The sequence below is a fragment of the Aspergillus clavatus genome, genomic scaffold, assembly GCF_000002715.2.
Source record: "Aspergillus clavatus NRRL 1 1099423829795 genomic scaffold, whole genome shotgun sequence".
Taxonomy (NCBI): Eukaryota; Fungi; Ascomycota; class Eurotiomycetes; order Eurotiales; family Aspergillaceae; genus Aspergillus; species Aspergillus clavatus.
Genome location: NW_001517104.1, coordinates 2,179,804 through 2,206,775, shown reverse-complemented (window position 1 = coordinate 2,206,775; position 26,972 = coordinate 2,179,804). Strand labels below are relative to the sequence as shown.

The 26,972-nt window shown below is 51.7% G+C and overlaps 8 protein-coding genes across 8 annotated transcripts, besides 5 other annotated features; 2 read left to right on the top strand and 6 right to left on the bottom strand.

Annotated features, from left to right (window-relative positions):
• Window positions 1–328: 328 nt before the first annotated feature.
• Window positions 329–2,544, bottom strand: ACLA_016250 (uncharacterized protein; the record flags this gene model as incomplete). Its single annotated transcript, XM_001274604.1, has 2 exons — window positions 329–2,344; window positions 2,434–2,544. The coding sequence occupies 2 exons, from the start codon at window positions 2,542–2,544 to the stop codon at window positions 329–331; spliced, it is 2,127 nt and encodes a 708-aa protein (XP_001274605.1).
• Window positions 2,545–3,244: 700 nt separating this feature from the next.
• ACLA_016240 (PalH/RIM21 family protein) lies at window positions 3,245–5,737 on the bottom strand (the record flags this gene model as incomplete). The annotated part of the gene is made up of 2 exons (XM_001274603.1): window positions 3,245–5,475; window positions 5,629–5,737. 2 exons carry the CDS (start codon window positions 5,735–5,737, stop codon window positions 3,245–3,247), a joined length of 2,340 nt encoding a protein of 779 aa, XP_001274604.1.
• Window positions 5,738–6,794: 1,057 nt separating this feature from the next.
• ACLA_016230 (uncharacterized protein) lies at window positions 6,795–8,636 on the bottom strand (the record flags this gene model as incomplete). Its single annotated transcript, XM_001274602.1, has 2 exons — window positions 6,795–8,502; window positions 8,557–8,636. 2 exons carry the CDS (start codon window positions 8,634–8,636, stop codon window positions 6,795–6,797), a joined length of 1,788 nt encoding a protein of 595 aa, XP_001274603.1.
• A 675-nt stretch (window positions 8,637–9,311) lies between these two features.
• Window positions 9,312–10,242, bottom strand: ACLA_016220 (DUF614 domain protein; the record flags this gene model as incomplete). Its single annotated transcript, XM_001274601.1, has 2 exons — window positions 9,312–9,403; window positions 9,546–10,242. The coding sequence occupies 2 exons, from the start codon at window positions 10,240–10,242 to the stop codon at window positions 9,312–9,314; spliced, it is 789 nt and encodes a 262-aa protein (XP_001274602.1).
• A 3,458-nt stretch (window positions 10,243–13,700) lies between these two features.
• Window positions 13,701–13,748: a microsatellite.
• Window positions 13,702–13,748: a microsatellite.
• Window positions 13,749–14,729: 981 nt separating this feature from the next.
• ACLA_016210 (inositol polyphosphate kinase KCS1) lies at window positions 14,730–18,937 on the top strand (the record flags this gene model as incomplete). Its single annotated transcript, XM_001274600.1, has 2 exons — window positions 14,730–16,885; window positions 16,981–18,937. The coding sequence occupies 2 exons, from the start codon at window positions 14,730–14,732 to the stop codon at window positions 18,935–18,937; spliced, it is 4,113 nt and encodes a 1,370-aa protein (XP_001274601.1).
• A 280-nt stretch (window positions 18,938–19,217) lies between these two features.
• Window positions 19,218–19,258: a microsatellite.
• Window positions 19,259–20,218: 960 nt separating this feature from the next.
• Window positions 20,219–22,197, top strand: ACLA_016200 (MFS transporter; the record flags this gene model as incomplete). The annotated part of the gene is made up of 3 exons (XM_001274599.1): window positions 20,219–20,481; window positions 20,561–21,482; window positions 21,532–22,197. The coding sequence occupies 3 exons, from the start codon at window positions 20,219–20,221 to the stop codon at window positions 22,195–22,197; spliced, it is 1,851 nt and encodes a 616-aa protein (XP_001274600.1).
• Window positions 22,198–22,389: 192 nt separating this feature from the next.
• Window positions 22,390–22,424: a microsatellite.
• A 120-nt stretch (window positions 22,425–22,544) lies between these two features.
• On the bottom strand, window positions 22,545–24,805 carry ACLA_016190 (uncharacterized protein; the record flags this gene model as incomplete). Its single annotated transcript, XM_001274598.1, has 2 exons — window positions 22,545–22,655; window positions 22,742–24,805. 2 exons carry the CDS (start codon window positions 24,803–24,805, stop codon window positions 22,545–22,547), a joined length of 2,175 nt encoding a protein of 724 aa, XP_001274599.1.
• Window positions 24,108–24,136: a microsatellite.
• Window positions 24,806–25,040: 235 nt separating the features above from the next.
• Window positions 25,041–26,546, bottom strand: ACLA_016180 (GDP-Man:Man(1)GlcNAc(2)-PP-dolichol alpha-1,3-mannosyltransferase; the record flags this gene model as incomplete). Its single annotated transcript, XM_001274597.1, has 2 exons — window positions 25,041–25,648; window positions 25,715–26,546. 2 exons carry the CDS (start codon window positions 26,544–26,546, stop codon window positions 25,041–25,043), a joined length of 1,440 nt encoding a protein of 479 aa, XP_001274598.1.
• Window positions 26,547–26,972: the final 426 nt, after the last annotated feature.

Below are 26,972 nucleotides of genomic sequence, written 5' to 3'. Positions count from 1 at the left end.
CGGCATGAAGGGCCACGTCACAAAGAAGGCCTGTTCACTATAGATCTGTGTTATATTCACTAGATACAATAAGACATTCTATACACGGGACATGACCAAGCCTTACCTGGAAAGGAGATGGAGAGTGAATGAATAGCCAGTGAAAGACCTCCCAACCAACAAGCACAAGCACTATAACACCCAACCTGCTGCCCGCGCATATCCAATGAAACTCCATAATCATCAATCGAGGGGAGATTCGTCTACATCATGTATGATGCAAATATGCAGACAATGCCCAGAGAAATATAATGGGCAAGGAGACATGCATCGACTTAGCTGGTCATGATCAAATATCTTGGGAATCTAGAGCCCAGATCTCCCAATGCTGCAACACCTCCCACCCCACACGCCGGACGCGTCGTCTCCAGAGACGACCATCCTTGACAGCCTGAGTGGGGATGCATGGACCAAAATCATTCAGACAAGGTTCCCATTTCTTTTCAGGATGCACAGGCGGAGACTCGTTCTGGCGCGGGCGTTTGCCAAGTAGGGATGGAGGCTGGCTGGCCTTTCGGGGGGACCTCGTGCTGGATGACGGAGGATCACTGGGTGTGAGCGGGTTCGCTTGGGGTTGAGAGGTAGAATTCTGGCCGTTCGTTGCGGAGTTGCTGTCGTACTGTCCATTGACAGTCGGGCTGGCCGTTGAGGCCACAGTGGGCGTTGCGGGCTGAGGCTCTGGATTGGGGGCTACACTGTCCGCGGGAATAGTATAATAATCGCCCAATTGCCAGGCCTTGCGGCCCATGCCTAGAATCTTCAACTGACGGAAAACCTGCTGATCAGCTAGGGACTCGCTCAATTTGTCTACAAGGATCTGGTCGTCAATCTCGACGATATCGGCAAGCGTCCGCGCTGAGTTGAATATGTGCGATGTGACTGAGAAAGGCTTCTGAGAGTGCCCTGGAACAGGTTTGGCGGTGCGTGGAGCATCATTTGACGCTGGCGGCGTCGGTCCTGTGCCAGCAGGGACGAGAAGGCGTAATGCAACTAGATTGCGGAGAAAGGGGAGGACAAGACTTAACGTGTCCATGCTGGAGACATCGGTTGCGAAAGCAAGCTGCTCCAGTTGCGGGCTGGCGTGCACCAGACGAGCAATCGTGGACGCGGAAAGTGGCCAATGCGAAGGGAGTAGGAGATGGCGTAGAGTTGCGGAATGGTTCAACATAATAGTATTTAGGTAGTTATCACGGATGCTGGCCTGTAGGCTCGAATTCGAGCTGGGTGAAGCAGCTGGGGTATTATCGGTGGAGGCACTCAAGGTAGAACGCGAGTGGTCTAAAGATGGCGGCGTGAGCGCAGAAGATGGCAATAGTCGCCGAGGGGAGTTGATATAATCAGTTGCATCTCGGGATGCACTGACAAAGTACAGTTTCTCGAGTCCAGTAAAGTGTCCCAAGAACTCGGCATGTCTCTTGGTGGTGGAGTCCTGCCGAACGGACTTGACATTGACATCGTGCGTTGGGGGACCCGTCGGCCAGCTGCTATCGAAGAAGGTGTTGAGAGATTTCGCATTATCCGCACTCTCGCTCAGAAACGTGATCTCCTCAAGCGTACTCGGGTCGATCGCAGCATTGAAATCCTCACTATGACGAGCATACAGATTCTGCAGCGCCAATTTCTTCAACCTCAACGGCTGCCTGGCAGCAATACACTTGCGGAAATAGTCATGCAGCATGACACTGGGCTCCTGCTCGATGCGCATGCGCGGCGACCAGTGCATCTTCAGCTCGCGCAGCCTCTTGCCCTTCCACAGCAGCGTCGAGATATCATCAGGATAGCACAGCGGATCGATATGCGTGATCTTCAGCGACCGTAGATGCGGCATGGGCGGTATGACGAGGGTCGGCCGCGGGTGCCGACTCGAGGGAAACCGCACGGTCAGCGAGGTGAGCTTGGGCAGCTGCGCCAGCCCCAGGTACACGGTCTCGAGCATTTTGGTGCTGAGCTCCCAGCGGAAGGTCTCCAGCTCCGTCATGCGCTCGATGGCCGCCCGCACGGCGATGTTCAGCATCATCGACGAGTCGGGAACGCGGCCGACGCGCGCGTGCTCCTCCAGCTCGTTCTCCCGCCAGTCGCCGCGCAGCGTCAGCGAGCGTACCAGCGAGGCGTACGGTCGCGTGATAACCGCGTTGAGGCCCATGGAGAAGGGGCTGGCGCTTCCGATGCCTTCTGGTTCATCGCCGCGATAACGGATCTTGTCGTACGAGGTGAGAGTGATGTTCTTGTAGAGCTGGGGGAGAGTCATGTAGTTGAGGACGCGACATGTTCGGCACAGGCGGGCGATGTCGCCGGTGTCATCGAGCTGCTCGGCAGGAAAACCATCTTGTCAGCCTTCATCCCTTTATCGGGTCCACGAGCATGCGATCGCATGCTAGAGCGGAGACAACAAACATGGGAGATAATCAGAGCTATCAGATTCAGCGGCAGAACCAGCAATGACGCACCATGCGGCTGCTCCGTCGTGATACTAGCGTCGAACATGTTCCGATTGACTGCCGCCATGATGCGACGTCCGGCGATCGGGTCGCGGCATGGACTGACACAAACTTCGATCTCGGAAGAAAAAGCTGGTAGGCATCGAGGGTCTGACCGATGACTATGAGGTTGCCGCAGATTGTTGATGACAGCTCCTCAGGAGGCTGAGGCGGAAGCGGGAAAAGCGACTTTTTCGATCTAATCGGATCCAAAAGTTCCCGAGCAAGTGGCTTGTGAAGCTTAAATCAGCTACATTATTAGTGACTCATAAGTATGGAATGGAAGTGAAGACATCCAGAAGTACTCCGTGGTCTAACCAGCATCAGAAAATGTCATTATATATACTATTTGGTCGATATAAGAATCCCAGGGTATCTTTTGTATAGCGAAAATGTTCCTTCCCCCCCCGCTAAATGCTCCCTCCTTTTTTTTTTCCCCCTCCACGCGTTCCAGAACTGTGCAATGCATTTCTAAGGATATGCTTGTCAGGGAATATAATGACCAGTAGGGGCCCATTCCAGCCCTCGCAGCGATGCGGAGTCATCGAGAGAAAGAAAAGCAGATTAACATGTGGTATAGCCACCGTAAGGTGATGGAACCATGACTCCTCGCTAAATAACAGTCAAAAATGAAAAAGAAGAGAAAGAAGAAGAGGGCTTGATGGCATCGAGCCATATAGACGAATTTCCAGCGGTCTGAGCGGGCGAATAAAGGGTTATGAAAGCAATCATGACGGCGTCCGTAGGTGGTCTTCCGTTGGAGGATCACCCCTAGGTGTCTGGCGAGGCTGGGGATGCTGCTCCTGCTCTAGCGGCGATAGTGGCAACGGGTCATTCGATGGCGTAAAGCGCCTATGCTGGCTGGTAGGGGAATCCAATCGCTCGAGCCCGCCGGTCATCTCGTCTGTAGTTATATTTCCAGCGCCGTGGCTTGTGCTCTGATGTTCAGCTGGGTGCTGGTTGAGATCATTGTCAAACCCAACAAGCGCCGCAGTTTCAGGATCATAGCGCAGCTCGTAATTCCTACCCAGGATCGTGTCTCTCTCGGGCTCCGTCCACGGTGCGGCAGTTCGCGCTTGCGGCTGGATCACCTTCACTGGCAAATCCGGACGATCAAGCCGCGAACGGCGATTTGACGTCGGCTCGAGAATGTTGGAATCGTTCAGCCACTGCGGGGACCAGGTGTGCTGACCCCGTCGTCTCGCTGGAATGACTGTGACAGGCAAAGAAGAGTCCAAGCCGCGTCGGTCAGATCCAGGTCTCGCCATTGAATTAAAGGAGAATGCATTTCCAACTCTGGAAATAGTAGCATGGGTCTCGTCACCGTCGTCGCCATACAGGTCTTCCTGTGTCATTGAAGGATCCTCATCTGCTTGAGCTGATGCAACCTCCCTGGGCAAAGACGAACGCCTCTTTTTAAAAGGATTCAGAACATCTCGCCATCGATGATCCGTAGTGATGATCTGCGGCGATTCTTCTCGGGTCTGCTGTTCCGAGAGACCTTGGTGGGCTATGTCGGACCGTCCCTCTTGTATGGTTGATGTCATCTCCTTCACCTCGGCTTCATCCATCTCATCCTCTTCTTCCATGTGAGGCATGGCAACAGGTGGGGTCGGGCTAGACACTGGATGGTAATGAACGTTATAAACAGTGCTGGCTGCGCTCGTGGTATCGGCCCGGCTGACCGGTGTGGCCGCCGCTGGGGGCGGGGTTGGCCGGGCTGCTCTTCGATTTCGCGAGTTGGCGGCGATTCCATTGCGTTGGTTGCCTGGCTTGCGGTTACTACGAGGCAGGCCGACACGGGTACGCAAAGGTCGATGTGCCAGACTCATAACGCCTCCCCAACCTGAAGACGTGCCAGTTCCTCCACCTCTATCGCCCCCTCCGAAGGGTTGCCGTGGCCAGTCAACCTCTTCAGATGGGGTGACCTCTAACATTTCGTCTCCATCGAACAATTCTCTGCCGAGGATACCATCCTTCCTTTCATCTCGCTCGAGAGCCTCTATTCGTTCCACCCATTCCCAGACCACAACACTTGCAGCGGCGGATCCAACCCAACGAATGTAGGTACCCCAACCGGCAATCTCTTCTTTGGCGATGTCGAGGACGAAGAAAATAACAGGTATGAGGACGGCACACAAGGACAGCAACGCTACCAAGCAGATGTTCCTCATTTTCGGGTGGAAAAAGGCATATCGGTGTTTAGATAACGAGTAGAAGATAACCCATGCAGCGTATAAAAGATTGAGCGCGAGTTCGAACAGATAGCTGAGCGCAGGAATCGCATCATCGTAAAGTCGCGGGCGCGTCGTGTTAGTTTTGACCAAGAACTTATCCAGAATGCTGAAAATGGTGTCCAGCACTATCAACGCGAACCCAGCCCATTTGATCATTATTTTCTCCTTATGTCGCGGGAACAGCCGAATCAGCGTCTGCACCTGCGCAAGCCAGAGGAACGTGCTCGATATGACTCTGACCACGCGGATTTCCGTGCCATCGATGACTTCTTCTGTGAGCGCCTCGGCATCGGAATAGCCGTATATGTACTGCTGCTCGGCAACCCGAAACGAATCCGCAGATGCTATAGTCAAAGATACTGCGACCAAAATAGCAGCTACCTTTTGCAGCCACGGTCTTCCACCAACGCCCACCACCGAGGAATTGCCGCTGTATGATCCGCTGATCATACCATGGCGACCGAGAAAGTTAGCGCCGCCTCCAGGGCCCCCGACATAGAACGTGCGCGGCGTAATGAGAAGAATGATGACGAGGAGATAGCTGACAACGGTCGCGCAACCGATGGCGTATAGCTGTGGCGTCACAGAGGAGTAGAAGGGATCGCGGGTATCAAGAACAGGGGATGGTTGTCTGGTATCGGTAGGCTGACTCGTACACACGGGTTCAAAGACGGCATTTTCCGTGAGGGTGATAGCAAAGGAGCGATTGAGGTAGACGTAGCCTGGACAAGCGCAACAGACGCAGGAGTTAGTGAGAACACGATGCAGCGATAATGGCCGCAGAACATGGCGGAAAAGAGAGAGAAAAAAAGAAAAAAAGAAAAAAAAAAAAGGCAGGTTCAAACACGTCAACAAGCACAGTAAAACCAACATACCATCACTGGGAAGCAGAAACGGAGTACAGCCTGGGGAATATGACTTGGTGGTCGTCGTCGTGGGATTAGCCCATATTTGGCGGGGAGTCAGATGAGGAGCATCCCCCATATTCAGGCAGACTGATGCGACGCTTTACGTCGTCTTCGTTCGCAAACGGATCATAAAACCCGGAAAATCATTCGAATACGTCTTCTCGTGGAGCTGATCGATACAGATTGATGAACGGAGCCCGTCAGACCCCCATTTGTCGTGCTATGTTCTGAAAATGTGGTCATTCGTTGGTGATCCAACCGTGGAGGGTTTCTTCCAGCGTCTGTACGACGGTGGCAACAAGCGAATTGGCTGTGCGAGCAGAAGATCAAGTATCGATATCCACTACACTGACGATCGATTTGAAGCCAAAGATCGACTAAGAATGAGACTGGGAATATTGGAAGTCGTCAAATAACGAAAGTTGGGTCGTGCTTACTCGAACGTCGAGATGCGGAGGCGAAAGGAGAGAGTCGGCTGGCCAAGACTCAAGTCTCACACACAATTCGATGAACAATCCGCCACTTCGGTCCAGATCTGTGATCGACTGAGCCAAGTTGTCAGCTTGTCAGCGTTTGTTCAGATGGCTTTTCACTATCTAGCTACAAGTGTTTTTGACTCGGTCGGCAAGTTATATCTATACAAGTATGCAGATGGAGAAAAAATGCAGGCTACTTCCAGAGGAGTGACGATATCAAACGGTGTGCATCGTTGGTCTGGTCACCTCATCGAAATTTAGACACCATATTCCTCTCGCCTATATTATGGCTTCCGTCATTGCGAGGTGGAATCTGTATATTAGCCTTTGATCAAATTTTCGTCCCTGAAGTGGAGTCTAGAAGTCCCTGAAGAAGGGGTTTCACGGCAGCCAGATGCATGCATGTGAGCAGGAGTATATCATCCGAGCAGCTGGTTACAACGTGCTCCAGCAAGTTCAACCTTAGAGTATTACGATGTTACAGTCAAATAAGATGCTCATCGTTTGCGCTGTCTGGCCACTCAGTCCAAAGCTTGTCCAGCTACGATAATCATCGGATCATAAAAGATCAGCCTCTTCTGCCAGATTAGAACCCAAAGCCCCTGGCTACTTATCCGCAGACAGCTAATAGAACTCACCTATTTGGCTCTGCGTGGATCACAGATCAATAGGGATATATTCGTGGACTGTCCGCCAAGTATGACTGCCCAAATCACGCTCCTTCCGTGAAAAGCGCAAAAACGTCTGGTCAAGCCTTCGGTTCCACTTCGCAATGTCTTTCTCAGTCGTTCCAGGAGGAAGACCATCCTGAGGCCGGAAAAGATGTATGGGTCCGATGCGTGCCTCTTCTGGAATGAGCACGGCGGTGGGTATTCTGGTTCCCGAGTCAGGAAGCACGGGGGACAGGCTTGGGGCATATGCAGAGTCTGGAATGGAGAATTGTCTGCTAATTTCTGATTCGAGAAGGTCGCTGCTATTCTCCGGGCTCTGGGATTGATAGTCAGAGGGAGTCCTCGTTGGCTCCCATGTCGTGGGATCGATAATCCCTCGAGCTTCGTTCATCGCCATCGCATATGTTTCTTCCAGCATCATAATCCGTTCACCGAAGATTGCAGCGGTGTGGCAGTTCTGGAAGCCTTGAAAACGAGGCACTCGGCGGAATAGGGATAATGCGGTGCGTCGGATTCTCGGTTCGCGACACCGGAGGCAGGTGAACCAGAGTGGAAGACCGACGCTAATTTCAAATGTAAATGGTGGTTGTGTGCCGTCTGACTGCATCGAAGCACTCAGAGCGATACGAGACTGGTCGACTATATTTTGGAAGTTTGGTTCATAAGCATCGGTGCTGGTCGGTGATGGCGATGCGCTAGTTGATATGGTTATATATATCCCTTCATGATAATTCAAGAGAAGGGCACTGGTCGCGATCTGCTGTGGAGAGAGGGTATCTTTCGCGCGTAATGAATCCATCAAGCTAGTAAACGCGGTGTGCCAGCGCCTGAGCCTTGTCAATAGGGCCGTTTGCTCATGTATCCATTCTTGGGGCATATGGGATGCATGAGAAGTCCGAAAATATTCAATGCATCTGTCTTGGAAAAGCTGTGCCTCCGCAGATAGAAACACGATCGCATCCCGAGCAGACTTGAGAGAGACGAATCCTTGCATTGTCAGATGTTCAGTACCCTGTAGCAGAGGGCTCACCGGAACACCCGAGATGGGAAGAGCGAGCAGCCCAAGACGGACGAAAATCGGAACAATCGTATCCTCTAACAGAGAAGCCTTGGTCGCCGAGACGGTGCCGCTAGTAATCTGGGCGCGCATGGCCAGAATGAGGCGCACGCCCTGGCCATATAGATACAACGACTCTTCCACACCTCCCTGAATCGCCTCGATGCAGATGAACAGGATACAAGTGACCAATCCAACAAAGATATCCAAGTGACCCGTTTCAATCCGCTGGCGGATGGTGGATACCGAGCGCGAGTACCAGCCCAACGCGTCTCGCTGATTCTGGTTGGCATTGCGCGCACCTGCCCGGCGGACAGAGACGGAATCCGGGTATGGCTCGGGACTCTCGAATAGCGCGCCGATGGCGATGATGGCATCCCATACAGCGGGCTCACTGCGGCAGATCTGCGGGACGGAGGTGCGCCAGAACTCAACATCCAGTCCACCGCCGACGAAGGGTGCAGCATGTTGGAAATAAAAGGCAAAAGCGCGACGTTCTCGCGATACCGTGTTCGGTGATATAGACAGGGGGTTGTCGAGTAGGGAAACTCTTGCGTCTTCATACTCGCACTTGCGACCCGTGCTAGTACATCGGACACAGCGTGGCTTCTCCTCTCCGCACTTGACTCTTCGGACTCTGGAAGGCAAGTTAGCATTGCACATTCACTGTGGAAAGGGGACAAGCACTTACTTGCAAGTTTTGCATCCTGATTTTGACCTCAGAAGCCCGGTTGAAATAGTTATTGGCCGGGTCGGCGGGCTTGCGAACATATCAGTTGCATTCCAGAACAATGAGCTCCTCAAGATAATCCTAAGGGAGTAAATGGTGAAATGATGTTGGGTAGCGTTACGCGAAGCTCATCTCGCTCCGTATGTCACGTGATAGGTGTATATAGTCTCAAGTTGTCCAATGGGATTTCAAGAGAGATATAAATGAGATGAAATCAGCGCCATACAGCAGCATCTGGTCAAACCTCTTTGGAGTATTCAGTCGATGATGTGAAGTGTTTACGAAGGGAGCGGGGTGTGAGAACTGGCTGTGGCTACTTCTGAAGCCATCTGCATTTCCTGCCTGAAAAAAGAGAAAGGGAGGAAAGATTGTTAAATTGAGCAACATGGGATATAATTCAGACTAAGCGGCCCTGCCTAGAAATTGAGCCCAACGCCAGAGCGATGATATTAATCGCTCGATGCAAGGAATGGATATCGTAAGAATGCAACAGGATATAAAACAAGCCACAAGCGCTACCGGCGTCTTCAGACATCCGCCATGATGACAAGATTCCTTCATCGGCCACTGAGGGTGCTTTGTGATATGAGATCAACGAGTACAAGTGTCATCGCTCGTGGGTATCAACAGGTATAATTCATAGCTAACGTCTCAAACCCGGGTTCATTACTGTAGTGGACCATATGTCATCTGCATCGGTGCTGTATATGGCGATGTCAATGCTTGCGCAGCTCTTTGGCGCTCCTCTTCCCGAGTCTGGAATTCCTTCTCATCTTGTATGAGGATGCAGCATGTGCAACATGTTGCCCTGACACAATCTGAACAGACATCGCCTCTAATACCATATGCCTTTCGTGTCCGTGTGTGCTGGACTGTAGCGAGGAGCCCTTTCCCCAGGAGTTAGCATCGAATCATGTTTCAAATGTTTATGAGAGCATCGCATGACTTACATTGGCATCCACACAGCAGAGCCATTGCCGCGCAAGATCCGTTACATGTTTCATAACCTAGCATGTTTGTCGGGTCCTCTTTCCGCGACTTCCTGGAAAGACGATGTTGAGTTCTTCCGTACAGGATACAAGGGCAGAATGACCCAAGACAACATGTCCCAATATTGGAACATTCGCATAGGCCATGGCTCCATGCTCCGCCCTTGACGACCTGATTGGGGTGGGTGATCTGCCCTGGCTGATGATAGGGTAATGGGAGAGGCGTATGGGGTGCATTCGTTACAATCGGCGGAGGGAATCGTGGTAGCTGAGGAGAGTGCAGTGGGTTTGCATCCGGGGCGATGATAATTGTTTCATTTTTTGGAGGCTGTTCTGAGACTTCAGGATTCGTTTTCACAGGGAGTGGTCCTGGGGACTGGGGACGAGGTGAATAGGCCGGCACAACCGCATCGTACACGACTGGCTGCTGACTGGGATCTTCTGCATAGGGAGCAAAGTGCGCAGGATGCTGCTCGATAGGAGGACTATGCGGATAGGCAGACGCGATGGACGCCTGCTGCAGATGTGCTTTCTCATTGAACGACGGTTGGACTTCATCGGCCACGGTGACTTGTTGCTCTACTGGTTGAGGGTCATCCCTTGTCGTTGGAACTGGGTGTATTGGGTGTCGCTCAATTGCTTGACCTGGAGCATGCATTTCCAAGGGCGTCTGAATGAAAGAGTACCTCTGGTTGCCTCCCCCAACAGATGTATCGAGACGTAATTGCTGGCTCATCGTGGTGATATTTTCTCTTCGCGATGAGTGCCCCCTTCAATCAAAACCAAGAATGCTCTATCAGCATAAGCATCCCTTGGCGACTACCAATTCTCCGATAGCGTGGTATATAATCGTGGTTGTGTTTAATGTTTTGTGAAGTATATATCATCGGAAGTTGCGCTCACCCACCCAACAGTATCAGCGAAGAGAGCAAGAAGTCCTCGGCAGCAGTGGCAATAGCCAATAACGCGACACCTTAAACACGATGAAAATAGGAAGCAAAAGACCAGCAGATGATCAGGGCGATAGCGATAATACTTAAGAGCGTACCTCTTTCTAGTGATAGGCTTCCTCTAGTGGAGAGGCAAAGCGCCAGCAAGTACATCCCATCATGCTGCGGGGATGGATGCTCACATCCTAAATGGTCAGAACTGAATGCATCCAATGCTTGGAGTTAAGTTGATGGGGGCTTGTGGCGCCAACTGCTTAGCCTGCAGCAGGTGTCATCTCTTCACACCAGTCACAGCGGCTGTTGGCCTGGCGGTCCCTCGGAACATCCCGTTGGCTTCGTTCTCATCACATCGCCGAAATATGCTCGTCACATTAAATGATGCTGGGACATCTCATTCGACCAATAACAGTTGCAAAATAAGAAGTTTCCTGCAGGCAAGATCACTACGCCGCAAAATCTTGATAACGTTTTGGGAAGCGTTGGTCTTTTGATTTGAGATTTCGAGTTTGCTCAGAAGGCAAGCCAGCCAGTGAGTTTGTGAATACTCTGAGTGGGTGGTCGCAGATGCTTCGCAGCTTTGATGTGAACGCAATAAAATATCAATTGAGTAGATGAGAGATAAGTAGTGGTAGAGTCAATGGTTTGGCTAGATATAGGGTGCCCGGAGACGAGGGAAACCAACTACTAGAACGGATAGCTGTCATGTGCACAGAGTTGTTGGCTGGGGGAGAAAAATGCAAGAAATCTGTCAAATACAAAAGAAAGATCCCATCCTATACATCACCTCTAGTGCAATGGCGTATCGTTCGAGTCTGAAACCTGACAGGTTCCTTCTTTTCTTCTTTTTCTTTTCGTGGAATGATTGCGTATACCAAAAAAACCAGACCGTGCTGGGGTTGTCAACATCTCTTCAGGATAGGATTGATTATAACAAGTTCTGGAAAGATTCTCAAAGCTGCGATGAATAGCGATTGCCAACATGGTGGAATAATGAGATGAGACGCAGGGCTAAATGTTGCGTTCGTGAGTAGGATGAGCAAGATTATATGGACCGAGCCTCCAAAGGACAGGAAACGAGGGAATGGGATCTAGCGGCCTTTCGCTTGCCACCTAGATAAGCGCTCCACGACATTGAGATTGTTCATCCCCGGGGGGACTCATGTGTACAACTTGTAAAGCCCATCCTCCCCACGTACCAGACAGGTTCGCAGGAGGCGAGAGAAGACCTAGATCAGAAACAGCGAAGCCTACCCTAGGGGTCTGTCGCTAAATCATATGGTTCTCCCCCTCGCAAACTAAAACCGAAATCAAAAGCAAGGCGTACTTTCGTAGACTCGTAGTTCGGCAATGTAAGAGAGCTTCAGATGAGCTTCAATGCATTGCGGTCCCGATAAGTTCGTATCGAATGTTAGTTAAACTAGGCAGTCACTATGTGTATTTCGGGCTGTATAGAGCCATATCTGCATGTAGGAAGGCCCATATGAGGGCAACCAGACATCAATTGCATTTCCCATCGCAACTGTATGAAGTAATATCCCATTTCAGATGCCATATGACTCACATCAACCCCAGGAAGCATTCCGGCAGGCTGTGAGCGATAAAACTGATGAATGATGGCGCAAAGATAGTTCTGCTGCCGACAATAATGTGGAATCAGACATTATCGCCAGACTAGGATGAAGGACTTGGGCCGAATGTACGGGGTCGCGACGCAAGGATACCTTATGATGCACCCCTCTTTGAGGCCGCCAGAAGACTTGATCATTCAGAGACATGTCTTCATGGAGAATGCAAATGATCGTTGGGGATGGTCGGACGAGTGCAGCAGATTTTCAGTTCCTGGTGGTCGCTGCAGGGTCAGAAGAACAGTTATCGGAATATGACGCAGGTGGAGGAGACAAGAACCCAGAAGCCCGATGAGGCTGCAACCTGTTGATCAGGTATCCTGAAGGCGGGACATGAACCGGTTGTAGCCATCCGGGCAGTTATCTAGTTAGTGTTACTGTTACTACCTGGCTGGGTGGGCAGAATAATTAATGCCTCGGGGATCAGGAGGGAAGGGAAAACCGTGATCACTGATGGCCAGCCGGTTGATCACGTGGCCATGTGATTGGTGGCTCAGGTTGGATCCGATCATGTGGAGGCAGCAATTGGTGGAGCCTGAAGGGGACCAAGAGAAGAACATGACTGACGATGGCTCTGGGCCGGAATCCAAGAATGTGAGCATTGACTATTTGGATGCTGATGAAATATCATTCAGTCAGTCGCTTCTGATGTATCAAGTGTCACCACCAGGAGAGAGCCATCCAGTCTCCAGGCATATCGGGGTAGTATGGAATGTGGTACGAACGGGAATCACGTTCCACAAATTTGAATCCTCGTTGATAGTGTGGTGCAGCGTTGATAGTTATGTGAGGACCTCTGGTGATTTCTCTGCGAATCGTTCTGATTGAAGTTATCTCGGTCAACATTCTCGTCTTATCATCACAGTTTGGGACAAGGGCATCTTCTGGGCACATATGTGCCTCTGACGGTCTGACCACTCCATACAATGTCCAAGTGCAGCAATTGAGGCAAAGCCACCTTTCTGTTCATGATCTGGATAGAAAGATACTGTGTAGTGTGGACTCCATGACTCCCTCCAGTGGTCAGTTTTCCGTAAAGCCGCGTGGAGACCTGGAGATACTCCAGAATCTAAAAGACTAAGACACGCCGGAAATGAGGTTTGCCCCAAACAGGAATAGAATGAGAACCCACAACTCACAAGTCCACAAGTTACAACTATTTTTTTTTTTTTTTTTTTCTGGGGAAATCTTCAGTATTGATTATGAAATCTGGATAGGGACGGGGAACCGGTGGTTCTCATTGGTATGACTGATCGGCCACAAGGAAACCTAAACCTACCTAGTATCAGGTACTCCGTACTCGTATACCTCGTCTTCTCATTTATTTTGCTGCCTGTTGAAAGGGAGGGGGCCAAGAAGTAGATACCTCAGGTACTCAGGCCGGAGACACGATGAAAGAGAATGAACAAAAATGACCCATTCTTATGATAGATGGGAATAGAAGCCAATAGAATCGGATCCATCTATCTTTTATCTTCAATAATTCTTTCACTCGGTGTAAGGATGAGGATGGATTGCCAAATTGCCACTATTCATTCAGGATTATTATTGTATTATTTTTATTATTATTCTCATTATTATTATTATTACTTCCCAGGATTCAAATCTTTTGCTTCCCATAAAGGCGGTGACAAGGATCCGCATCACTCTCTTCCCGGTTCAGCCAAACATTCTTCTTCTTCTCACTATCTCCCAGCTATCGATCTTCCTCTCTCAGCTCGGATTGAATCCGATTGAAATCCTTCGCTTTTTCTGCTCGATAGTCTAGTCCTCCGCTATTTGATTCTCTTGAGAACCACTGATCTTTCAGGACACACTCGATCACCACCTATCTACTATCAATTCAGGTGCTATCTCCTGCTAACGGCCGAGAGAGAGCGTGAGGACTGTTCCGTACAAGAGACATACACTGTACACTGTTACCCTACTATCGACATCCGTCATATTGCCCTCAGTGCTCATACTATTTCTCTGTCTTCCTTATCTTACGGAGTACTTTCTCCCTCTCCCTCTCTCCTCTCCGTCTTCTCTGTCTCTCTCAATAAAGCAGTCCAATATATGGAATTCTAGCTACGGAGTAGACCAACCGGATAGATTCATCCTCCTTCAAGCAATAATTAATATCACATCATTATCGACCTGGATTACACTCTCCGTTCAAAGTTCAACGCCGAAATTCCTGACCTGTAAGATTACATCTCCCCGGAACGTGGCTTGGTGTTTGTTCCTTGATCTTTCTTGATGATTTTCCTTTTGCCTCTTTTCCCGGCCCCTGCCTAACCAACTGGATCGATCTATCTATCTAGTATCTACTAGCAGCATCAGCAGCTAGCTAGATACTAATTAGTTACTGGATACTAGTCAGTCACTTTAGCTCCGACCATCTATCTATCTATGAAAAACTCACTAACGCATTATTCGGTGACGCCAGAATCTCCTTCAGCCTTTTTGCTTTCCGCCTTTGGTGAAACACCAACCATAATCTTTCCTTCGTCAACGCCTTTTTCTCTTCCATCATTTCCAACCACCACTACTTCTCCCCGTGCAGCTCTCCAACCAATGTCCTCCCCATGTCAAGCCCACCGTCTGCATCTGAGAATACCTTGCCTGACTCCCTGGTGACACCTGCTGCGTCTGCCCAACATGATTGCTCTAATGGGCCCGATCCATCGTCCCGCAAGCACCGTCGCCACATCGCTCCAGACCAACACCACCACCACCAGCTCATGCATCAGGATGCTCAGCAAGTTCCTTCTCCCTCCCGCGCCGAATCCCCTACGGCGCATCAATGGTCCAAGCCCAGTTTAGGCTTTTCCCTGAAAAGGGCCTCAACGCTTCCCGCAGAGCATCTGTCTCGTCCTGCTCCGTCCCAAAGCCCCCAGTTGTCCGAGAGGGATAGTATCTTTGCAACACATTATCTGCCCGCCGATTACGATTCCAATAATACACCAACATTTCCACCCGTACAAGACGCTGATCATAATGCTTTGCCGTCCGAGTTGAGTCCGGGATTGGACGATGTGTCTGTTTCTTCAATATCTCCTTCCAAGGTCTCCCCTCGTCGCTCTCACGTCGATCGGTCCCACATGGAAGTTGACGTCCACAGAAACCACTCCCTTCGTCCTCCTACCTTCCTTCCGCCTTCCATCCCTGTCCATTCCTCCACGCTTCGGCCCATCAAACCAGATGTAGCCTGGGAGAAACAGCACGAGGATCCGGACAGGAGCGGTCAGCTCCCTGTCTGGGAGGCCGTGCGTTCTGTTGGCAAAGGTTCGTCGGATGGTATTGGCTTTAAGCATCCTGTTTTAGGGGAATCCTTCCCCAGTCTCAGTCTCATCTCCGCTTCGTTGAAAGATGCCCACCCGCCGACCCGTCCTTCCGTGCCGCCCTCGCCAGACCACCTAACACCAGCCCCGCATTATGACCAACCGGAGCAACGTGCGCGGGATATTCAGACTGGCGCCGGGCCGGAGCGAAGTTCGAGCCGGAGTCGACGTGGGAGGGTGGAGAATTCGATTGAAGCAAACCTGACGAATGCGGAGCTGGCATCTCATGTCCGCAGCCGCAAATCGAGTCACTATCTGGGCCTGTTCAAGGAGAACACCACCTCCCCAGATCGCAAACGGAGAGAGGATCGCGAAGGAAGGCCCGAGGAGCCTCCCGTGCAAGATCCATCCCCGGTCGCTACCGCATTTCTTGATCCCAGTCAAACCTGGGACGCATCCCATTCGCAACCCATGAGCCCAGCTAAATCCGCGGATAGTGGTCTGCGGAGCTCCAGAAGTGTGCCCCCGCCATCATTCGCAGACGCTCCTCGGTTCGAACCAGCGAGGGGTGAAGCGCGCCCCCACACAGAGAGTGATGCTATCAGCAAACGTCCACAAAAGCCATTACCGCGCAGCCTGCTGGAGGAGATTAGATCCTTTCATCTGACTCCAGGGGGCGCTCGCGGCACTTCGTTCTCGAAAAGTATCCCTACTCAATTCGCTGAAGGGGGCAGGGACTACTTTTCAGACGGGGTGTCTAGTGACGGTCTATCTCCATCGGATACAATCCGAGAACGTCGTCGGGACTCAGCCCAGGAGGACGAGGACGACGAACAAATTTCGTCGGCCGTTTACTTCCCGCATGAGCGTGTTACTGTCCCTGAAGAGGTCAGTCGCGCCCAGCCTTGTCCTGAGGAATCGGCGGATGTGGGGCGATTCGAAGAGAGTTTGGCCCTGGTGCCAAAAGCACCCAGAGTGCCTTCAGGGCAGGAGAGTAGCTATGTGGATATATCGCTCCGCTCTAAAAATGACAGTAGGATCCTTCATGGCGAGCTCCAAGACCTGCACACTCCTGCACTAGAAACATATGATGAAAACCCTCTCAGCGCTATATCGGAACGCAGCGATGAGTATTCTACCAGTGACTCCGAGTTCGTTTCGGCGGATGATAGTAGCGTCTCGGCTAGAGAGGATAAATCTAGCTTGACCGATGATGCTGATATGACCCCTACTGCCACTCCAACTCAACGTTCGCGGATCCCACGTCCACGACGGAAGCACAGCACGTCTGCGCCTGTCGGGGCCGTGGAACTCAAGCCCTATCGACATCAAGTGGGTGGACATACTACGGTCTTTCGTTTTTCAAGACGCGCTGTGTGCAAACAGCTCAACAATCGGGAGAATGAGTTCTACGAGCGGATTGAGCGGCGCCACCCTGAGATGCTAATGTTTCTCCCTAGGTAAGAGACATCTGCCACTTCTACGGACCGTCTTCCAATATACTTCATGCCTAGTCATTTGGACTTAGCACGCTGACACAAGCTCGTTCTCTCAGGTACATTGGTGTCTTGAATGTGACTTTCTCCAAGAACCCAAAACGGCCAAAGGCCTTAGAAAGCCATATCGAACCCACAGATCAAGTGAATGGAGGCGCAGACCCGAATGATGGGAAAGACTTGCAAAACGGAATGACCGCCAAGCCCGGCCAGTCTGAAAGTGCTGAACCGGCAAGAATCTTCAGCCATCAGCAAGTCACTGGTGTTATTCCAAAGGTGATACTGGAGAACAATCGCCACATCATTCCGGCCGATCTTTTCACGCGCTGCCAAAGGCCTCGGACCGCCGATAGTCCTTCTTCACGCAGTCAACGGTTTACCAACGGCAATCACATTTCTAGCCATAAGCAGTCTCTGGGTAGCCTTTCCCAGGGCAATGCGTCTGACCCAACGTTGGAAAAGCCCAAGATGTGGGGTGCCACTACTGTCAACAGGAAACTGCAGGAGCAGGTTCTTCGGGAGGTATTCAGTCCTCCTGCTATCCACCACCACCGGCGGCATGCCCGTGGCCATTTAAACCTTCCTCGGACATCCTCGGACACTGGACACCGGAGGGAGAATCTCTCGGAGGATCACACGACGAGCCTGCGACACCACGCTTCGGACCACGGCGAAGCACCTCGCTCCTCGTTTATTGAGATATCCGAACAATTCAAAGAAACCCCCGCCTTATCATCGTCAGCCTCAACCGCGTTAGATTCTAATCATAGTCGTCTCGCGAAAGTGCGGACGGAGGAGACTCAGCCCCGCGCTAGCTCACTCACTCGAACGCGACGTGCCAGAAGACGTCACTCGGGAAGTGGCCTCCTGAGAAGAGGAAGCATGAACTCGGATCAACCCGGCGGCCAACTAATGTTCTTCGATGATGACGGGTATGGTGGTGATAAAGAAGATGACATCTTTTCGATGGAAGGCGATGCCTCTCTGTCTTCGTCCGGTCGTATAGAGGCCAATGGTCCGACCGTGGCGGGTTTGAAGAATGGGCTTGGTAACGGCGTCCCGCTTTTAGCCCCCATCGGTGATAAATTCGCAAAGCCCTCTGTTCATCACGACGCGAGTCATGATTCCCAGGTGGCGCTTGTTCCGCCTAACCCCAAAGAGGCACAGACCAGAAATGACGAGAGGGTACAGTTTTTCCTGTTATTGGAGGATCTTACCGCGGGTATGAACAAGCCTTGCGTCTTAGATTTGAAGATGGGAACTCGCCAATATGGGATTGAGGCCAGTGAGAAGAAAAGGAAGTCACAGAGGCGTAAGTGCCAGACGACGACTTCTCAGCAATTGGGCGTCCGACTTTGCGGCATGCAATCCTGGAATGTCAAGAAGCAGGAATACACCTTCGAGGATAAATATTTCGGACGTGATCTCAAATCTGGACGTGAATTTCAAGATGCCCTTACGCGCTTCCTTTACGATGGATTGAGCTATACAAGCGTGGCAAAGAAGATTCCCGTCATCTTGGACAAGTTGGCTAAGCTTGAGAATATGGTTCGACGACTAAAGAGTTATCGCTTGTATGCAAGCAGCCTACTGATCCTCTACGATGGCGAACGAAATTCTGCTGAGAAGGAACCTCCGACTGAGGACAATCAAAATGGCAATACGCGGGCACCCCTGCATCGACGTGCCTCTGATGATGGGCACACCAACGCCGAAGTTCATTTGAAGGTCGTTGACTTCGCAAACTGCGTGACGGGCGAAGATGAGCTGCCTCCAGATTGTCCCTGCCCACCCCAGCACCCGGAAGACATTGACCGTGGTTATTTACGTGGGCTGCGGTCTCTGAGAATGTACTTCCAACGTATTCTCAAGGAGGTCACCAAAGACGAGTTCGTTGAACGAGGGGAAGGTGAAGCTATTACTCTTAGGTCCAGACACTCCGGTCGTGAAGAAACGACCGACCGCTTCTGGGATGAGAGTGTGCTGGAGGAGGATCCCGGAGAAGTCAGCTTTTAATTCACGGCCATTCTGCAGATTAGCCCACAGGCAAGTCCCTGGATTGACCCTGCATCATTTTTTGCAGGATTTTCTACATTCGGAGTTATCGGTCACGCCTCCTGCCAGATCTTCTATCTATGCGATACACCTGGCTACTTTGGGTCGGCTATTATCTTTACTTGCATACATTTTGGGAGTTTATGGTTCCCCTGTTTTTTTTTTTTTTTAATTTTTTTTCTTTTTCTCTTCTTCCCTTTTCTCCTTGCCCTGTTGCTTTTTTGCCTCTCGCGCGATCCTCTTTTTTTCTTTCTTTCTTTTTTTTTTTTTTTTTTTTCTTTTCGGAGGGGGCAATCCTTTGCATGTAGCTGAATTACTGATGACTTGAAACGGGAATCTACTGGGGAAGTGCTTAAAAGGGTCGCTGGGGTGACGAAGAATACGATACTTATGATTGATCATGGTACCATGTTTGTGCCTGGGGTCTTTGTCTATCAATGCCTGGAGCATCATGAGGAGGGTTGTCGACCTGGGGGCATATTCCATTCTGATGGCGTGAATGAAATCATCGGATCTTCTCGACTTGTGTTCCTCCCTTTTCATCCTTGTTTCTCTTCTCGGACATGTTTTATTGATTATACCTCCTGGGAACCTGTCCGATTCCCTGGACCTTTTTTTTTCTTTTCTTCTCGTTCTGTTACTAGCAAGCATAGGTACAACCGGATGTTCTGAGTGTGTACATCAATAGGAGATAATTATTATGATCAATCATTCTGTTCTTCCTCATCCCAAGTAGCTGGGTCTCTCATCGAACTTGGCTGAAGCCATTATTATTGATTGATTGACCTGATCACGGGACATCGACTCAGATCAGGTGACGTGTACCGGCGATAAGCGGTGTATCTCCAGGGATGACGTGCCTCCCTGTCTTGCGGCCTCATCAACAACAGCCTCGCGTCGTCGAAACCCTCATATATCTCACTTCTGCCAGTCTCCGATGCACGCTTCAGCAACCAGGCTTATATAGTCACTCTTTATATATACGTACACAGAGGCTTGATGATGATCTACTAATTGTGCCGGGACGCAGAGAAAGCCGAACTCCGATAACGGTTCCTCAACCTATCATTTCCCTCCCCAGCTGAAAGACGTGAACGCTGCATACAACGGTGATCGACGAAAGCATATTGCTCACAAAAACCGAGGCTCTTTGCCCTGCTGTATATATACAATCAATTGCCGTCGCAATAGCATTGGGCTATCCCCTTGCGTGCCGACTCTACTAGGTGACTGGGAGGCACAATGACCGTTTCTGATGGCCGGCCCTCGGCCATTGACAGAAGGGATTTCGATGCGAATCGACCTTTGCTCCATGGCGTTGACGCAGATGATGAGGATCGAGGCAGATCGCGCCCAGATTCCTGGCTCTCGGCCTTCCCGAGTCTCAACGACGGCACCGACGGACTGCTTACCAACGTGGTTGATGAGATAGTTGAGAGGGACCGGCGGAAGATGGCGAAGGAGGTGATACGCGTGTGCAGCTTCATATTGGGGGTCGTCAGCTGGTTGGCTCTCCTCTCCCACTTCCTATAAAACGTGATTGCTACCTGTGTGCAAAATTGCTGACGGCAGAGATCATTTCAGTCTTGGAGCTGGGAGTATCACCGCCTTCTCTCTGTACGGACCTCTGTTTCTCACTCGACTCCATTATACCCAGCTCCGTGTGAATGCTGTCTCGATTGCGGCAGAGGTTTCAATGTACCTCCCCGTTCCGTTGTTCGGATACCTCTGTGATCGGTACACGCCATCTCCGCTGGCCTTGGCCTCGGGTCTCGTGTTTGGCAGTGGGTATCTGCTCGCAGCGTTTACGTACAGGAGTGGCCCACCGCCTGATGCGGGAGGTGATGGGTGGCCGTTCTGGGCGATGATTGTCGCGTTTGTCGCTATTGGAACTGCCACAAGCTGTATGTACCTCGCTGCGGTGACGACGTGCGCGAAGAATTTTGGTCGGGGCAAGCACAAGGGCATTATGCTCGCTGTTCCCATTGCCGGCTTTGGTCTAAGTGGTATGTGGCAGAGTCAGGTGGGGACTTACCTACTGTGTGAACGTAGAGACGATGGGAGCCGTGGAGATGTAGATGTCTTCCGGTACTTTGTGTTTCTTGCCTTGTTCCTGACTTGTCTCGGGGTCATTGGTACCTTTGGCCTAAGGATAGTCGACGAGGATGAGGAGAAGTACATCGATGAAGCGGTCGAGGAGCTTGAACGGAGTGGACTCCTGGAGGAGAGCGAATTCTTCCGACCCCGAAGCGAGGTGCAGGCTGCCTATGGGACATTCTCCCAGTCAATTGACGGTGCAGTGACGGAAGCAGATCTGACATTGACTCTTTCCGAAGAAGAGCGACAGGCAGCACAGCTGGAAAAGGAAAGGGAAGAGGAGGAACGTAGGAAGAAGAATTGGTTGCTGAACTATGAAACTCGACTCTTCCTCCAGGACCACACTATGTGGTGGCTGGCCCTGGGCTTCTTCCTGGTCACTGGTCCGGGAGAAGCATACATCAACAACGTGAGCCCAAATCTTGTCCCAAGTCGCATCCGAGCTAACGGTCATCAAGCTGGGCACAATTATTCAAACATTAACGCCTGAATCATATCCTCCGAATGCTCCTCCTCCAGCAGGTCTCCCCTCGACCCACGTCACCACAATAGCACTTACATCGACTATCGCCCGACTGCTAACGGGATCTCTTTCTGACTTTTTCGCACCCCGTGCTACTCACCTGTTTCCAGCGAACATTGAAACCGGCCGTCCATCGTCATCCTCCAGCTCCGTCGTTGGCCGGCCCACTCTCTCACGGTTGATGTTTCTTCTCCCATCTGCCCTCCTACTATCACTAGGCTATCTCCTTCTCTCCTCCCCTCTACCCCTTCAACACCCCGGACTCTCCCACATCACGTCTGCCCTAATCGGCCTCGGCTATGGTAGTGCCTTCTCTCTGGTCCCCATAATTGTCTCGGTCGTCTGGGGCGTGGAGAACTTCGGCACGAACTGGGGTATCGTCGCCATGGTCCCTGCCGCTGGCGCCACGATGTGGGGTGTCATCTACTCCCGTGGATACCAGGACGCCACGGACGGAGGCAACGGCTCAATTGATGGCCAGTGCCATGGTTGGCAATGCTATGGGTTCTGGGCCGTTGGATGCACCCTCAGTGTGTGGGTGGCCATGATTGCATGGGTATTGGCGTGGAGAGGCTGGAGGCGCAGCGGTGTCGTTGTTTGAAATATTTTCCTGGTGTTTTGGATATCTGGATATATGGTTTGGATACTTGGATCTCGGGGTCTGGAGTTTGGTATTCAGGGTCTTGATCATCATCGATGTCTTGTCGGCATATCTCAATCATCTATTTGCATAGCACAACACAAACTGATATGTCTTGTTTTTCCCTTGATCGTATATCTTCATTTCAAATACAACTCTATCACATGCCAACTCTAACAGATGCCAACAACCTGCAAAAGCAAACAGGACTGAAAAGGATATGGGGTATAAATACATGACGGCGACAAACCAGAACGATGACCGAGAAAGGAAACAAGTGCCAATATCTCTACATCCAATATCGCTATTCAGACATCCGTCGAGGAAGGATCCAGGCCCATGAAGACCTTGTACAGTCGCTTGCTCGCAGCGGGACCAATCCGCGAGTCCGTCAGAGCACCGTTTTTATTTGCTGATTTCTGTCGATAATGATCAGTTAGGTCTATGCATTTGATGTCCTTCCCTATGGAATCATTAGAAGGGGTGGGGGGGATGAATGACATACCTTGACGTCTTCCAGCATACCCGGCCCATGTCTACGCATGCACCGCACCAAATCCAGGACACTGGGGTACCGCGCCGCGATACCGTAGGCCATAGAGGCAGTGACGCGGTTCACCTCCTGGAGCATCTTGACGAAGGTATCGGGCTTGTCCTCGCCTGGTTTCACCTGCCCGGTATCCATGCAGAAGGCGGCGTCGTTGCCGTTCATGCGTTCACGTTTGTAGGGGATCGTCGAGACGTGCTCGGTGAAGTTCTTGATCCACTCCGCGGACTCCGGGGCGGTGCCGGTGTGGTGGATGAGACAGGCGTGCGTGACCTGGAGTTCGAGAAGGGCGTCTTCGATGGTATCTTCGTCGACTGGCGGGGTGGATTCGGGTTTGTTGGCGGGGGGTTTCCTGCGGCGGGTGGAGGGGGCGTTGTCGGGGTTTTGCTGGTCGAGTTGTTGGCGGACCTGGGCTTGGAAGGCTCTGTTGCGGGAATTCTGGTTCTTGCGCATCCAGGCTGCTAGCCCTTCGATGAGGTAGATGGGTTTGCAGGCTGGATAGGCGGTTCTGATGCGCTGGAGGTGGAGTTCCAGGTCGGTTGTGCTGGTGGCTGGGTCGGCGGGTGAGATCACCATGTCGACGAACTCCTGGGCTGGGATGAGACAGAGGACGTGGGTCTCTTCTTTGATATGCTGCCGACACGGTTCCCAGTGACCGGCATCTTCGTTGAACCTGGCCGTCACTTTTCGGCGCCATTTGACAATATTTGGGATCGAGCTGCTGAAGAATGTGTGCTCCACGCCGAGTCGCTTCATCAGCTCGACGCTCTGGTTACCTACGCTAGTTTCCTGGAATGAGGAGGCAAGATCAATGATCATCTCGGGAGTCGAGTCCTTCTTGTCGACCTTGAGCTTGTTAACCTCAGCCAGGTCCGCAGCAAGCTGCTTCTCTCGGGCCTTTTCTTCCTTGAGCTTCTGCTTCCGTTCCTTCTCCAACTGTCGCTCGTGTTCTCGCTGAGCTTTTGCAGCCTCTCTTTCACGAGCTTTCGCCTCTCTATCGACAGTCGTAAGCTTACTTGGCTTCCGGACTGCTTTGCGAGATTCGGCCACCACGTCAGATAAATCGTCTTCGAGGCGAAGATCGTTCTCTGGCTTGGCCTTGGAAGGCCCGCCCGTTCTTGGTCTCTGCGCGTTACCACTGCCAGTCCTTGGGCGACTCTCGAGACTTGCGAGTAAATCTGCCGTTCGACTAGAGAATAGAGGATTCTCGGTAGATTTTGTCGGCTTCGCGTGCCTCATCATCTCCTCGATATCCGGTAGCCCAAGTTGATCGCTGAAGTCTTCAATGTGATCGTTTTGTGCGGCGTGGTCATTGAGAAGTCTGTCATTATCATTATCATCATCGTCATCATCTATTGTGATAGTATCAAGTCCTCGGGATGCCATGTCTCGTGTACGAGCGACTTCCACGCCCCGCTCAGGAGCGGACGACGTAAAAACAATGGGGTCCGATTCCTTGCCATTCCAAGTTGTTTCCCCCATGTTCAAGGGCCCTTCAGAAGATAGAATAACATCATCCGAGAATGAAAAGAGGTTTCTAGTAGGCTGAGACTCGCTCTGTTTGGAAGAGTCGATTACCTCGCCTTCCCATGTCGGTGTTTTCGTCGTAAAAGGTCCGTCGGAGGATAGGATGAGATCATCCGAGAATGAAAAAAGGTTCTTCGTAGAAGGCCGAATATCAACATCCTTGGAGGACTCAACCTCGTCGTTCCTTGCCGGTGGGTTCAGGCTGGGTCCGTCGGAGGGTAGGGGAAAATCGTCGTCGGAGAATAAGAAGAGCTGGTTTGCGGAAGCCTGCAAATCGCAATTTCTGGGGGATTCAGGCTCTACGCTTATCCGTCTTCGTTTGGCAGGTTTGTCATAGCCGTCGTAGGCAAAAAGCGACTCGACATCATCGGACACAAGCGGTCGGGGTGCGGCGGAGAGGGGCGGGTAGGGAGGACTCGTCGGCACAGAGGGCTGTCGGAACTGCTGTGCTGGGGGCGGCGGAGTCGAAGACAGAAGGTCGATGACCTCTGGCATTTTCCCGGGGGGGGGGATTTGAGCCACAAGCTCGATGCTGGTAGATGAATTCGGGTTTGTGACTTCTCTCCGTCCTCAGTCGATTAAGCGCGTCTCGCCCTTCCTCCGCGTCGACATTGCGCGAAGTCACGTGAATGTAGAATCAATCTAAATGCTTCATGGTGAAACGCCAGCCCATGTCATCAGAGTGCTAGAATACAAGAGAAGAAGAAGAAAAGGGGTATTCTGATAAGATCTAAAGAGCCTTGAAAACCAAACCAGCAAAAATAGACAAAACAATGCTGAGCACGGCAAAGGCGAAGAGGACCTGATGTAACCCATTAAACGGTCGTCTCTGCTTGCTGAGCATGTCTGAGATCTCCTCTTCCAGTCTGTCTCCCATAGCAGTCAGAGAGAATTTGTTCTCGACTCTCGCTCTGCTTGCAGCAGACATTCGATCGAGCTCCTTCCGATCCGTCTTGTACAGCACACGATCCATAACCGCAGTCCAATCCGCGACAACTGTTGCGTCGCGCAGCCAGCCCGTTTCACCCTCCACGATTGTCTCCAGCGGACCACCTGTATTAGACGCTAGCACCGGGATCCCAGCACGCATGGCCTCGACAGGCACTATGCCAAAGTGCTCGTTGACGGGGGTATAGAGGAGCAACTTCGCCTGCGAAAGAAGCGTATCCCGGAAAGCGGTCGGCACGGAGAGCAAGAAGAGAACGTCGATGGAATCCGGAATCGACAGGGCAGAAATGACGGTCTTGGAGGTGGCCGTCTGCAAACCCAAACTCGTAGCAAGCTCGTCTAGTTCCCGGTGGTATTGAACATTCTCCTGGACCCGGTTGTCGTAGCCGCCTGTAGTCCGGCAAGGTATTGTTAGATAGTTTTCTCATCAAAGTCGAAAGTAAAAGATGCTCTTACCAGCAACTACCAACCGAGTCCCCTTCCTCTTCTCCTCCCCAAGTCCATGATACGCCCGGATCGCCAGCGCAAGATCCTTCTTCCTCTCAAACCGATTGACACTCAGCAGGATCTTCTTCCCGCCCCATAACAGACCCGCATCGCTCTCGGGGGCATCGATCTTCGTATCAACACACGGATACACAACCCGAACATCCCCCAGTTTCTGCGATCCAAAGACCTCACTCACGACCCCACGCGTGAAATTAGAATTGGCAACCACCTTATCCGACGCACTCATCGCCCACCCCTCAAACCAGTCAAACGGATACCGATACAAGTTCTTCACAGCCCGCAGCATCGAGGACCCCTCGTCGCGGCGCGCAAGCAGCTGATCCGGAAAGTGGCAGTAGAACAATATCCGCTGCCGCGAGCGCGCCGCGCGACGGCCCAACGTTTTCAGAACCGGTACACAGGCAGGGACCTGGTCCACGATAAAGATATCATCGGCGGGCGTCGTAGACGGGCTGCTCTTCTCGGTGTGTGCGTGTGCCGCAGCTAGTTCCTTCAACACCGCCGCGGTCAGGTGCAGCTGGCGCAGCACGGCCATGAGCACATGCAGGCGGCCGGCGACGTGGGCGGGGAAGAGCGTGTTGCCGCGCACGCGCACGTCGAGGGTCCCATCGCGCGCCTCCTCGAAGCAGTGCGACGGGTCTCGGTGCGAGGTGTAGATCGTGACTTTGTGGCCGCGGGTTTGAAGGGCGAGGGCCACGTCGATGATGAGCCGCTCCGCGCCGCCGATGCCCAGGTCTGGGTGGATGATGGTGACGTTGGAGCGGTTTAGGCGCGTCATGGCGGTCGCGAAAGTTGGACGTTGGGTCTAGGGAGAGAGGACTGTCATTTCCCTGTGTAGGAGATTAAATGGAGGTGTCTGGAGGTATGGAGGAGGAATCTCCGTGAAAAGTGAAGCCACGAGACACGACGTCATGTGATGGCATATCTATCTTTATCTCTTATCGCTAGAAGCCTCATCTACTCCAGCCTTTCAGGTCAGAAAATGTATCAAGTCGCCTTCACGCAAACTAGAAGAAATACAGCCGTCATGGCACATTGCGGTATCAAATAACTAGCTAGCGATTAACCCGGTTGAGGTGAACTCGTATACGGAAAGAAAGCAAAAACACCCAAAATTACAGCTACCATCCATGTAAACCAGTTCGAGTGCCATCCATTGTTTATGACAATTGATTGAGTATCAGAAAATATAGTCAAGAGAGCT